General features: G+C 42.9%; 1 protein-coding gene across 1 annotated transcript in view; it reads right to left on the minus strand.

Annotated features, from left to right (window-relative positions):
* Positions 1-14198, minus strand: part of LOC138609936 (rho guanine nucleotide exchange factor 28-like) — a 42443-nt gene that overhangs the window by 27821 nt on the left and 424 nt on the right. The window contains exons 2-9 of the mRNA XM_069682624.1: positions 10190-10331; positions 9217-9326; positions 8876-9062; positions 6264-6447; positions 5385-5586; positions 5033-5108; positions 3845-3891; positions 3005-3077 (exon numbers count right to left, since the gene is read on the minus strand). Of these exons, the coding sequence (XP_069538725.1) occupies positions 3005-3077; positions 3845-3891; positions 5033-5108; positions 5385-5586; positions 6264-6447; positions 8876-9062; positions 9217-9326; positions 10190-10331 (1021 nt within the window). The remainder of the gene's footprint in view (positions 1-3004; positions 3078-3844; positions 3892-5032; positions 5109-5384; positions 5587-6263; positions 6448-8875; positions 9063-9216; positions 9327-10189; positions 10332-14198) is intronic.

Genomic DNA, 14198 nt, shown 5'->3' on the forward strand with positions numbered 1-14198 from the left:
GGACAGAGCCGGGACCGAACGCTGTCTTCTTCCTCTGCTGTCTCTTTTTACAGCAATCTTTCTGCTCGTCTCAAATCTGTGCCAACCTACAGGTCTCTGAATGTTTCTCTGTCCCCCCTCAGTCACTCATCTACCACACACAGCACACAGGGAGGGGGGGGTGGGGGGGATCAACACATGCTGACAGGAGCAGGGGGGAGGAGTATATTGACGGCCGGAAAGAGTGACTGAAGGAGGGAGAGAGAGAGAAACAGAAAGAGACAAAGTCAAACAGAGGAGTGACTTCGGAACCTACAGCGAAGACAAACAGGAGGGCAGACAGCTCAGCGGAGGTGAGTCTCAGACACGGGAGAAATCATTAACCCTGTGAGTTCATGATTGTCTCAGAGAAACGCCGGAGCTGCAGAGCTGCACACACTCCAGATACATTCACCCAAACATGCCTGATGCCACGTCTGAAGAGAGTCCGTCTCCATCACTCCATTCTCTCTCCGTCTCTTTCTTTATATTTTAGCATGTCAAAGCCAAGCTGAGGGGAGGAAAAAAGGGGTTTGGAGCATGGGGATGAGGGGAGGGGGACAGACTGCCAGGTCAGCAGCCTCACCATGGAGACAGCAAGTGAGAGCAGTTTTCTTCTTCCGCCGCCCCCCACGTCTCTCCTTTGCCAACTTGCAGGAGTACAGTGCCCCCATTTGCAGCAGCAGTAGGGATAAACGTGGCCAGAGGTGGTAAAAGTGAGAGAATGGGAAGGTGAAGGGGGTTTAAGAGACTAATCAGACAATGGCACTGTGGAAAGAGGCCAAACATGGGTTTATAAACGCACATAAATGAAGGAATGTGATAAAAAAAAGAGGGATGAGAAGGGTTTTGTAGGCAGAATATACGCAGGGGAGGGGAATAGAGGTACATTGAGACTATAGAAAGGGGTTTCTGTGTGTGTGTGCATGGGAAGGGGTGTTGGCACTGTACTGGTGAACATTAATGCTGCCTTTGTGGGGTCTGTGTGGGGTTTAATCCTTTTTTCCGTTCTCCAATTAGATCGCTCAGCCGGGGTCGGAGACTCTTGTTAGCGTTTCTGGCGTTGAACTCATCGTCTGTTGTCACCCGGCCAAACTATCCATATCATAAATCCCTCTCTGGTGCTCTCTCTCTCTCTCTTTACCCCCTCCATTACACACACACACACACACACACACACACCATTCTCACACTCCTCCACTCTCCTCTCCCGGGGGATCTCAACAAACTGCTGGAAAACTGCATTCAGCAAAGCCCTGGCAACCCCCATTCAGCCACAAACACCCCCTTTTTTTTTCGCTTCCCCATACCCCCCTTGCCCCCTTCAGAGCGCTCTTCCACACTGCATTCTCCCTCTTCAACACACAAGTGCACACAAACACTGACAACACTGACACACACACACATCGACCTGGTTCCTTTCTTCAGCCGTACAGAGTACAGCTTCTCAGGATGAAGTGGCCTTTGCTGTTTGTTCACTAAACTCACATTAAAATGCTGACCTGGGAGGGTGGGACCCGGGGAGCAAGGGTGCATGAGTGTGTGTGTTTGTGTGTGTATAGGTATTTGGGGGCAAGTGTGTGTTTTGGGTGGGGTATTTAAATTTCAGGGGCATTAGGAGGGCAGAAATGGGGGACAGAGGGGGGAGGCAGAAGGATTGGAGACAACAGAGATGCTTGTCTTGTTTTCTTACATTTTCTTAAACCGTCACATTTAAATAATAAACTTTGTACAACCTGCTGTGGCTGTGCTGTATTTTCTTACAGTCACAGGAATGAATTAAAGTTGAATTAGAGAGAGGAAAGAACTGCCATCAAGAAGACGGGGGGAACATGACATCTACGCTCTAAATTCCTCATCCCTTGCTGAAGCTCTGGGTACCGAGGCCGTGTCTGTCTGTCTGCCTGATGACGCATTAGCTCAAGTCAAGCAGCCATATTGCATGTGTTAAAAACAGACAGGAATCCCACTATATGCTTCACTTTCCAGTTACTCGCAATGCCCGACAGCTTCGGAATGTCTAATGAGGAATTTAAATTCCTTCAGGGGTCAAAACAGCCGTGTAATCCTGAAAGAATAACATGTATAAATCCTGAGTCATTTTCAGCCGGAGCTATTGTTTCATCAAACATTACGCGGAGGGGAAACTTGGAGAAAACAGGAACCCAGTGACCAGTGTTATTCGTCTGAGCCGCAAAAAAAGGGATCAATTTAGGTCACAGGCAGGCAGTCTTCAAAGACGGCACAGAAATATGACAACCTCATCCAGCCAACACACACACACAGGCGCATTCACATATGCACAAAGAGTACAGCATGGAAAACATCAGCCACAGGAAGTTAAGATTGCAGATGTCCGGTGCCAAGTGTTATAAAGCCTGCAGCCTCAGCCTGTAACCACAGCATTCTTACACTGAGGCATCAGTCTGCTCTGCAGCAATACAGGCCAATTATTAACCCGCAGGATGTTCCCACTCCACAGTCCTCTCCTTTCCCATCCAGAAGCAGATCAGAGTGAACCCACCTTCAGCTACGGGTTCATTTCTGATCCTCTGTCATTGTGTGCAGGAACAGCATGACTAATAGGATGGCTACAGGAGTCTTCCCGACATGCCGAATTAAAAAGATTCCTTCTCAGCACTATGATCACTGTAAACACAAGGTGACAAGACTCTGAAGACTCCAGAGGGGAGGGGGAGACAAGCCAGGGGGCTGAAATGTGATCCTATAGTCTGTGGGGATGGTAGCCGACCATAGCCTAGGATTAGAGTTGAGTTCTGTTCGGGAAAGAAAACGCTTCCTGCAGTTGGACTCATTAATGATTAGAAGCTGCTTGGATAACTTCCTATGAATATAACATAAGCTAAAACAACAGTGATCACTTTCAGTCAGGCACCACGAGCTCTAAAATTAAAACCATATCTAAAAACAGCTTCACACACAGAAACCTCCCTTTGAAGGATGTTTGTAAAAATAAAATCCTCACCAGGGTCAGACTGCGATGTATCGTCCTCTTCATCCTCCTCGTTCAGGCAGAACATCAGCGGCTCCTCATAGTCCTGAGCGAAGACACAGGGAACCTTTTACTGAAACGTGCGCACTTTTCCACAAGGCACAAAAAACTAAAAGAACAAGTAAGTACAAAAACACAAGTGTTTGCGGAGGTGTGTAACAGATTATTGGTCAGGCAGCCATCTGTATCACATAAAACAGGTCCTTCATGCGCACCCGCCACACCATCAAATCATGGAATACACACTTACAAAGTCAGCTATTCAGTGGCGTGTGTAAGGTGCTAACTCCAACACCTTAACAATAAGAGGGAAACAATGTGGAGCACAGAGGGGCATTCAGAGCACCGCAGTTTGGTACTTAATGATGCAGATGTTCATGCATATTAAATTGAGATATGCAACATTAAAGAGAGGGGAATCCTGCTGTTTCACATTTTCAGACATATATATAATGTTACAATGTTGGATGTTCATACTAAACGAGGGGGAAGTTTCAAATCTGTAGGTAAAAGTATGTTGGAGTAATCCCCAGGTTTCTCAGTTTCACACAGTTTTTGTGATGTCACAAAGTGCAGCCTCAGCAGGCTTTGGAGAGCTGGCCAATCAGAAGAAAGCGGGCTTGTAGGGGCGGGGTTTCTTAAAGGGACAGAACTAACTGAGTCGTTTCAGGCAGAGAATTCAGATACAAAGGACATCTACTTTAGAAAAAAAAAATGTATTTAAGGATGTTGACTATTGTTCGTATCTCTCGTTGCATGTGAAATATTATGTGTGAATGTGTTGTGTATTGTTGTCCTCGTTTAAATACTCACATTTTCTTCAACAGCAGAGCTCCCTCCATTGATATCAGAATACAGAGCTGAAAGAAGAGAAAACAAACTGCCATAAAACATCAAAAGAGGCTCGACTAAACACAGATGTGTCAGTTTTTAACAATGTATGTACCATGTAAAGTCTTCTTTCAGCTTAATGACCTGGGAGATGTTTAACGTGTGGCCTTGATCTCCTTTCTTTTCATTTACCTACCACATGCATCCCAGATCAAAGGCAACCATATACGGCTGCTGAGCAGAAATTAGGGTTTGATATGAGGCCTGGGGTCACATAAAAAACATAAACGCAGGAAGTGCAGGGAAGGGAAGTGGCAGCGACTCATAAAGGATGGACAGGTCTTGAGTGAAAGTCGGAGACAAGAGTGAGACTGAGAAAGGAGAAGATGTAAAATATAGGAGAAGTAAATTTTGACAAAGGTCTTAGTGTGCCTCAGCATGTGAGCATAAAACACATTCACTCTGATACAGTTATGCCAGCTGGCTCTGATGTTGCTCCACAGACAGAGAGACAGAGAGAGGGGTCAAAGGGAAGCAATCTTGTTAAAGCGACTGTGACCTTAAAAATTTCATCCTGTTACTAATTAAATATCTGATTTACATCTTTATAGCTTGTCTCAACATATATAGCCATTACAATATACAGCAGAAATACTGTATATTCAAATGTGTAATGATATAAAGCAGAGAAAAGCTAAAAGTACACATTAGAGAAGTTAGAACAAGCTATTATTTGGGATTTTTAAATATATTATTGAACTAATAGTTTCAGTACTTCGTATAAACATGTAGCTTTTTAGCTTTTTAGTTATTTGCATGTAACACATTTAAAATTAAAATCCCTGCAGGACTCAAGTGTGTACTGTTAATCAATTTCACACAAGATACAAGGATTCTCTTTGATGTATCTTTGCAGCCTGATTTGTCCACAGGAATCATGTACTTCTTTTTTCTCCTACAGTATCTTAATGTTGTTTCACAGACTTGCAATACATCAAACCCCCACAGGAGGGCAGTCAATATCTATTATCATTGTAGCCTGTTTCAAGCCACAGCCACAAAAAATTGCAGACTGTTCGGACGTAAAATGGGAGAGTTAAAACTGAATGGTTTAATGTAACGGAGTCTCCCACATCTCACAAAGTCAGACAGATAAGACGGGTAAGATACCATTCTCTGCAGGGTCATCTACCAGTTCTTCCTTCCCTAAGATGGTCTCCACACGTTCCCTCCTTAGAGCTTTGATCTGTGGAATGAGAAAATGTGATGTTTAATTAATAAATGAAATATAAAGACCATGGAAGGACACATTTTGAAACCATGACTTTATTTTGAGAGTGCTTTCAGGTACAGTTATTATTTATGTTTATGTGCAAGGTCTTATTTATGTGTCCCTCTGGAAAATCATTGATTTTTTTATTATAAAATATAAGAAATGACAGTAAATGTATGGATCTCATCATAATTAAATTACTGCTCTGTTCACAAGCACCATAAACACTCACACATGTCTCAAACTCACCTCTCTCAGGAAGTCCTCATCTTTGAGCCGGTCTCTGAGAAGCAGGATGTCAGAGTGCCGGCTCTCCTCGGAGCTCCACCTCAGGTTCTGTCGGACGGTCAGAGTCAGGTTCCCCGTGTCGTGACAGAACCTCAGTAAGCGGGACCGGTCTGCCCACACCTGGGACAGACCCGCTGGTGGTGTGGCTAGAGGGTTGGGTGGCCTGCAGCACAACAGGTGGGTTTAAGTTTAATCACAAAAGAAACAATATTAGGGTTCTGAGAGAACACTGTTTTAATCATTAAAATGTGGCTAGAAAGACTTTCCAAATCATTAGAATAAATAAACAAATGCCTCACTGATATATATAAGCACTGCTGCTCAGCAGAAGATAGTTTAGTCGAGTTTTTCAGGCCACGTAAACAGGTCTATAAAGGTGAACTTAAAGATTTATGGAACCAGATCGAGCACAAAACATTCCTGAGTTTGACAGGTAATACAAACTGGTGTTTAGCATTTTACGTGTTCATAAAAAGCCCTTTAACCTGTACATTTACAGTACTTGAGATATTGAAAGAATGCAAATTATCTGGGGTAATAGCTCGAAGGCACAGCAGTGCAGTGGTTAGCTAAAAGCAAGGTCGGGTTGTGCTCACAATGCTCAGGTTTCTTCCCACAGCCCAAGACTTTCAGGTTTTGGTTAATTAGTGCATCAGGCACTGTGATTTTCTTGTGCCCCCTGTGACCTTCTATAAAGAAGTATAGCTAATTACTTGGTACAAGCGAGTCTTAAACAAGCTTGTTTCTACACTTTCACTGGATGTATTATGTTACAGCCAAACAATGATGTATTTGTCAGTGTCTCTCCCTGAAGTGCCCTGTTAGTGCTGATAATCTTACTGTGTGAGCAGCTCCAGGAGCTCAGTGTTGCCTGCTGTCCGTGCCAGCTGCAGCGGTGTGACTCCCTCTTCGTTTGGCAGACTGACGGCCATCAGACCTCCAGGCTGACAAAGCAGCAGCTCTGCCAGTCGATACAGACCCCACCGCACGGCCAGGTGGAGGGGAGACTCCCTGAGACTGTGCTCTGAAGGAGGAGGGGAGAAATAAAATACCTTAGCATAAAAAATATTTCATTCTGTGGAGATCAAATATGCAGCGGAATCAAAGACAGCTGCTGAATTGAAACGGGAAGTGAGATCCAGTGAGCTGTGAAAAAATAAGCCAGTGACTGAATGTGAGAAAAATAGGAGGAAACTAAGATATCAAAAACCTCTTCTCAATAACCACCTACCTCCCCATGATAATTAACCTAAATGTCAATGATTGACTTCTTCTATTCCACAGTACTGCTCTACTGACCCACTTTAAGGAAATAAAAGCTTCCATTTCTGCCACTCAACGTTTTCCAACAAGACCTGTATCCAGGTAACTGGACTGCATTAAATCAGATACAGTCGAGCAACCGGTGAGCCTGTTTCAGCTTTGTACAGGACAAATACTTAGATCATCATCAACGTAATGCTCATTGGATGGACAAACTAATACAAGCACTTAAAATAATTTACAGTGCTAATGCTAAATCTTCTAATAGGTCGTTTCTCTTGTTTAGACAGTTCATTAAATCTGTGTTTGGGATAGGTCATCTTCATTTGTGCCTTTCACACTGATCACAATGTCGCAGCATTTGTGACTGATTCACCAGCAACTCAGACTTTCACTACAATAAGTCATGATGATAAAGGCCACTGCAGAAGTGAGTCATAGTAACGTGAATAAAAGCAGTGTATGAGATCTCTAATAAAAGTCTGAATGTCCCTTTTTTTTAACAGCTGAATTTCACGAGGGCAACATAAGGAAATGACTTGAAAAGGTTCAAAGAGGCCGGATCGACAGTGTCTGAAATGATGTGGCAAAAATGTAGCGAGAGGAAAAGAGACTCAAATCAGAGGAGCAAAGAACAGCACTGTTTCATCAGTCTCATCAGGAAACCAAACACTCGTCATGATTGATAATGTCTGCAGGGGGCATTTTTTACTGCAAAAGGCAAGTTGTGCTAAATTTCATCAGGAAAATGATGCATTTTAAAAACTGATGCTGGTGTGGTATCCTACAAAAATGGAAGATTCTATAGTTTGTGATTGTTTCAAAGAGACAAGCCGCCGCTGCCTTTGCTCTTGTTTGAATTTCCCTCAGAATCAATAAAGTGTCTGTCTGTCTGTCTGTCTGTCTGTCTGTCTCTCTGTCTCTCTGTCTGTCTGTCTGTCTGTCTGTCTGTCTGTCTGTCCGTCCGTCCGTCCGTCCGTCCGTCCGTCCGTCCGTCTATAGTGGGGCTGCACGGTGGTTAACAGAGGTTAACAATGTAGCCTCAAAACTAGAATGTTCCTGGTTAGAATCCTGATTCAGACGTAGTGGGTCTTTCTGTGTGTTTTCATGTTCTCCCCGTGCATGCGTGGGTTCCCTCCAGGTAGTCTGGCTCAGTCCAAAGACATGCTCGTTACGTTCATTGGTGACTCTAAATTTCCCGTAGGTGTGTGAGCGTGAAAGGTTGTCTGTCTCTATATGTCAGGTGTAACCTTGCCTCTCGCCCAATGACAGCTGGGTTAGGCTCCAGCCCCCCTGTGACCCTGAACAGGATAAGAGTATAGATAATGGATGAATGGATGGATTGGAGTGGGCAGTACAAAGTATTTAAATTGAAGTAACTTTAGAGAAAAAGGACAAGCAGGAAGCCGTGCTAAAATGTCACTTTTCAGTCCATAAAATTCTGCATCAAAAACCCATCAGGGCACAGGAGTCATTGTTGTGACACTGAGGATTTGTCTTATTTCCCATGCCTTTAAAAATGTAGGCACTATAAGGAAATAGTAACCACCAGAGGAAAGTAAGGATTAATAATTCAGTCACATAGAGCATCAGCAAGAGAGTGATGTCACAAACAGTGTTATCAAATTAACCGCAGACATTTAGAGGGAGACGATGCAATGAAACAGACTGCCTTAACTATGTTAACGCTAAATCCAGTTTGTTTTTTATGTAGGTGGCCCAACACAAACAGATGGTGGCATCTAGCAAACATGATGGTCAACACACACACACACCTCAGATTTATTAACCTTTGCCTCAGGCTACTTCCAGATGGAAAGGCTCTATTAACCGCATTACATGCTGCTTAATTGGCTTTGATGAATTTAACAGAAGCACACATGTGACCATGTTCACTTCCTCTTTCAGCCGAGTGAGCATGGATGGAAAGCGGGAATGATGGCGGAGAAGAAGGCGTGTGGAAGAGTTGAAAAGTTCAACAGCTCACCGTCCTCACACCAACACTGGCTGCAATGCTTGCTGACATAACTGTCTGGCTTTGATCTAATTTGTTCCAATTAAAGCATCGTTAATCTTGCTCATCTCTTTCAAAGACATTGTTATATAATAAAAATGAATACAGTGTGTTTTTGATAAACATATCTGTGCAGGAATGCCCGTTCAGCAAGATAAAATAATCCTCTTCTCACCGTCTCCCCTGTGGCTCCCTAGTACATTCCAGTTCTGCGGGATATCCAGGTTGGCCATGGCCAGGGCCACGCGACGATCCATAGCCCAGCGAGAGCTCTGCTGGCCCAGGTTGAAGAGGCTGCTTAGCTCTTTGTGATCCGTGGAGCTCAGGCAATGACCGTTTATTATCAGGTGCTCTGCCAGTTCCTGAGAGTAAAGCGGTCATGGATAAAACACAATCTGGTGAGAGGATTTTGCTTATTTACAGCATGAAGGGCCTGGGTATGTGCTGGTCATATTTAACACAAGAATGCTAAAAGTTGCATGCAATGCAGGATGATGACTTGCATATCTTCCTTACCTGAGCATCATCTTGGACATACTCAAGTGAAGCTCCGCCCACCCATGTGAGGGGTGTGGTTTCAGAGCACATGTAGGCCTGGACAGAGACCATCTCAGCCAGGTTGTGTCCTAAAGTGGGACACAAATGAGCAAAAGCCAAGGTTTGATGCAGACAGATTTCTTAGTATGAAAAAGAACTGCTCGATCAGAATACGACCAACGATTCAAAAGCACTGCCAACAACTGCCTTCTACTGCAACAAAAATACAGCCGACAGTATTCACAGTTATTAATCATCTATAAATTACTATAATTAGATCATCTGAAAATATATAAACTGAAATTGATGGTTGCCTTGGTGTAAAGAAATCTATCTACAGATGCTCATAGGTCTGTGATTAATCAATGAAGGGAATTAAAATGATACAGTTTGTAGGTAACCAGCTAAAAACACAAAACCACCTGTATGATCCATTTAAAAACCCTTTTTATTTTCGCCAGGAGCACAAGTACGTCAGATAATTTCTGAATACGGCTAAATATGTTAACAATTTTCCTTTTTTGGACAGAAAAGTAGACCTGTCTTTTTTAATAGTCCAGCTATTGTAGAAAGTGCCCGAGGCTGCAGGACTGCCCGTCTGTGTGACCTACACAGATGCTCACTAATGATGACGTATTGTTTATGGAGCCGTTTCCCTCCTGAGAGGAAGCTGATAAGATTCTGCGTCCTTCCAGACCACTTGCACAGACAGTCTATGTATTTGTGCATGTGTGTGTCTGTGCCTGTTTCTGCATGTGTGTGTGTGAAGATTGAAATAGTGATTAACAGCTCCTATCATAGAGAGGAGTGGAAAACCTGGGATTGTCAGGATGTGCAGTTTAACAAGTGAACATAGCTTTCTAAACACATTCTGCCTTTTTAGTGTTAAACATAGGAAATGACCCCTGAAGGCATGAGCACATACATACAATAGACATAAATTTGTACGTACCAGGCACTATGAAGCACAGCATGACATCACTCTGAGCCCTGGTGACATGGACCAGCGTGGATCCTTCCAAAACAACGTAGACCTCTGTATCCTCTGGCATCGAGTCTAAACCCTCCAGCAGGGCAAATACCTTCGCCTGGCCCTGAGATAAAGAAAGGTGAGAGAGGTTGTGAGGGAAAATTAAAAAAAGAAGATGCTTGAAAGCAGGAAATATTTCTATTCTGAAAGATACCGGCTCATTTTTAAAGTAAGACTCTGTTCTGATGCAGTTTTCTACATTTCTGTGAAGTCCGCTAAATCCCTTGACAGCATTCCTTTTGAGGTTACAATGAAGCATTCCCCCTCAATAAAAACAGGAATGTCTTAGTGTCTACTGCAAAGACCTGCCCTGATCCCAACAGACCAGAGCGCTTTAGACTTCTGATCTGAGGCAAGAGAAGGTAAAATATGGCAGAGCAGTTACACCGATATGCAGACTGATGAGTAGCTTTTAAAAACTTTCTGCAGGTCTGATGTGTGTCTAACAGCGTGTTATTTGTCAGCGTCACTAGACTGTAAATCCTCGCCATGGTTGAGCAGTTTAAATTTTAGTTCTCTGATGTAGCGTTGGGGCTGCACGGTGGTGCACTGGTTAGCACGGTCGCCTAACAGCTAGAAGGTTCCTAGTACAACAATCTCTGTTTGGACGAAGTGGGCTTTTCCGTGGGGAGCTTGCATGTTCTCCCCGTGCATGCGTGGGTTCCCTCCGGATACTCCGGAGCGAGAAAGGTTGTCTGTCTCTCTGTGTCAGCCCTGTGTGACTGGCGATCAGTCCAGGGTGTACCCCGACTCTCGCCCAATGACAGCTGAGAAGGCTCCAGCCCCCACGACCCTGAACAGGATCAGCAGAATAGATACTGGATGGATGCTGAAACAGAACCTGTCTTTGATACCAGTACCAAAATATTTGGCTTTTTGAGAGGCCGCACAAGAACTATGCCTAATAATTGATCTAAACCTGACAATACTTAAATCCAGAAGTATGTAACAAAGGGTAAGTCAAGAGGTTTATTGTTTCTATCCAGACAGTCAGTCACTGCTTTTGAGACTGACATGTTCAAAACTTTGGGCTACAGATGTATTTCACGTCATGTACGAAAAGTATTGATGTTAGACACCATTTAAAGACATAACATACAAAAAGATGTTATAAAGAGATCCACAGAGCTATTGAAAACAGCAAAGAAGGTAATGGAGTTAGCACATAGGTGTGTTTGTTTGATATTAGTTTAAAAATATAAATATATATGGCACACATCTTAACATCTTCAATACGAGTAGCAAAATCATACATTTATAAAGGTAAAGTATAAAAAAAGAAGCACTTGAGATTAACTTTTCCTTGCAGTTCTGTCGAGCCAAGAAGGCAACAGAGGGGGTGGTTCCACCAACAAGCCATCCTTGCTTCTTATATAAAGCAGTATTGATTGTTGTTTGGCCACTTGAGGACAGTCAGACAAGCTGCAAATGCAACGCTGACCTTTCATCGTCTTATAGAGTTGATGTGGCAAACATCGCTTTGTGCTTATTAACACAGCCATGCAGAAACAGAGAGACATTAGGAGTGAGCTGGAGTTGTGTTTGTGTCCACCTGATGAGTATAACCCTGACATTACTTTATGTCTGAATAAAGGGGAAAAAGAGTTACCGACTAGAAATGGTCACGTTAGCATACCCTGAATGTGAACATAAAGGGAGCGATGTTAGTTCTGAGCAATAAACACCAAAGCTTCTCTTTGTACTGTTAGCATTGTTTCCACATTTTGACACTAAGCTCGTGAACACACCACAGTCTGACAAACCACTGTCCAGCTTGGGAACTCCACACATCCGATGCACTCATGAAAGCAGGGTACAATATTCACTCTGAAGCTCTGTTTTAGTCGGTATTAACTCCTGTGGGAAACATCTAGTGTATACAACTAAATGCGCAGGTGGTGTTTGATGGGAGCTCTTTCTGATGGTTGATGGGAGCCATAAGACTGAACCCAAGCAGTAAAGCTAGGGGCCGTAAAATCAAAACAAGGAACTGAAATGTTTTGCTCAAGAGTTTCTAAGAACTTAGGAAGAGTGCATTGTTGCGTGAAAAAGATTGTCACTATGAGCGACCCCTTTCACACAAGCCACAGACATCTTACCCATTGTTAATATAAAACCATTTCATAGTGCAGCCTTTCACATTTCTGGTCCTATGCTGTTGTTTGGTTGTGAACGTTTTTACCGTGGATAAATGGCTGCAGTGTCTGGATGTCTAACACAACTGTAACTGAGCTTGATGGCAGATCTTTAAAATGTAAAACTATATTTTACTTTCTATCCCTCATAGTAAAAACATTTTACAGGGCCACTGGGCTGCTTTTTATAGCTGCTGCCAGCCAACAGCCAGCAGTTGCAGGGGAAGAAATCTATTGCAAAAGATATCAATTTGTCCACCTACAGTGGCCTCAATAGAGCAGACAGAACTGCAGAGTTATTCTGGGAAACATATCAAATGCCTGACCGAGGCCGGAGTAGAGGAGACAGGTTGAAGGGAAAAAAGCAGAAATATCAAATATAAGGCTTGACTTGAAATGTTGAAATGCAGCGAACATCACAGATGGTATAATAGTGTAAAAACGGGGGTGTATTTTTAACTAGTCTCTCTTTTTCTCATGAGAGTCCGTCTATTAGCCTTGCATCACCTCAACCACTGACCTGATTTCTCACGCTATAAAACTGAGAGGCTTTACTCTTTACTCCCCTTGCTCTCTCAGATACAAACACTGTGAGTAATCCTTCCTTCATGTCTCTCCGTCTCACCTAATCCAACCTTTCAGTTCACTTATCCATTTCTTTATCCTGAGCCGGATATTCTTTGACAGAGAGAACATCAGGTTTACCACTGAATTTATAAAGTCTACACAGCTTTTCTTTGCCCTCATTAAAACGCCTCACCTCAGTTTGACAGGCCAAATGTTAACCACTTACGAAGCTGTGGACACCAGATGAAATACCCGACATAAAACAGGGATTTTCAGGTCAGTGGAAAGATGGTCAGGGAAAGAATTTAAAACTGACGTACGTTATTGCTGCATTGAGTGATCTGCTGTGTGCCAATCTTATATGCTACTGTTTGCTTTATCATGGCAGGTGCACATATGTGGTTTTGAGTAAAGAATCTCAACCAATATTGAATGGTTGCCATGAGAGTTTTCCTTATGGCGCCGCAGGAAGTTAAAAGATATGGCCCCTTTAATGTGTCCAGTATCTAATTTCCATTACCTTCACCAATATTTAAAGTTTAGTCCCAGTTAGCAAATGTTAGCATGCAAAGTATTATTTGCAACACATTAGCATTATAGCTCAGTCATTGTGAACATCTTAGCACGCTGATGTTAGCATTTAACTTCAAGTCTAACGCAGTAAAAGTGATTCTTCGCATTAATGGATTGGTTCAATCCTTTGTGGGCCTCGGTGGAAAGCAAATACAATACTGGGCGTAGGTGTTTCATTACATGAAACTGGCATGTGTCCACGTTCAAAGTTTGGTAGCCTTTAAGTGACCTCAAGTAAAATGAAAACAAGACTAAAAACATGTCAAATTAGAAAGGATTCGATTGAATTAATAGAGTGTGAGCGATGTAGTTCCTCTTTGATCTTCAGCTAGGCATTAGATCCCAAACTGAAACTAATAAAAGCATATTTGACAGCCGTCCTACCCTGTTTGACTTAAGCTTAACCCCACAGACAACAGATCCATTCAAAAGGTTCAACATGAACAGAGACATCACAAATCAAACTGATCGCAAATACACGTTTCTTTCCAACACAGAGTGAGTAAAATACAAATAAAAAACATCACTTTGAATGAATCACAGAGTTACTGATTTACCACTTGTATATACAAACGCCGGGCTGATGAATAAGGTTTTTTTTTACGAAAGAAACTATGATTCAGCGCTCAAATAATCCAATAGTAAAGCTGTGAAAT

Source organism: Semicossyphus pulcher, unplaced genomic scaffold (assembly GCF_022749685.1).
Source record: "Semicossyphus pulcher isolate SPU_LCO1_2020_fin unplaced genomic scaffold, fSemPul1.0.p SCAF_6, whole genome shotgun sequence".
Classification (NCBI taxonomy): domain Eukaryota; kingdom Metazoa; phylum Chordata; class Actinopteri; order Labriformes; family Labridae; genus Semicossyphus; species Semicossyphus pulcher.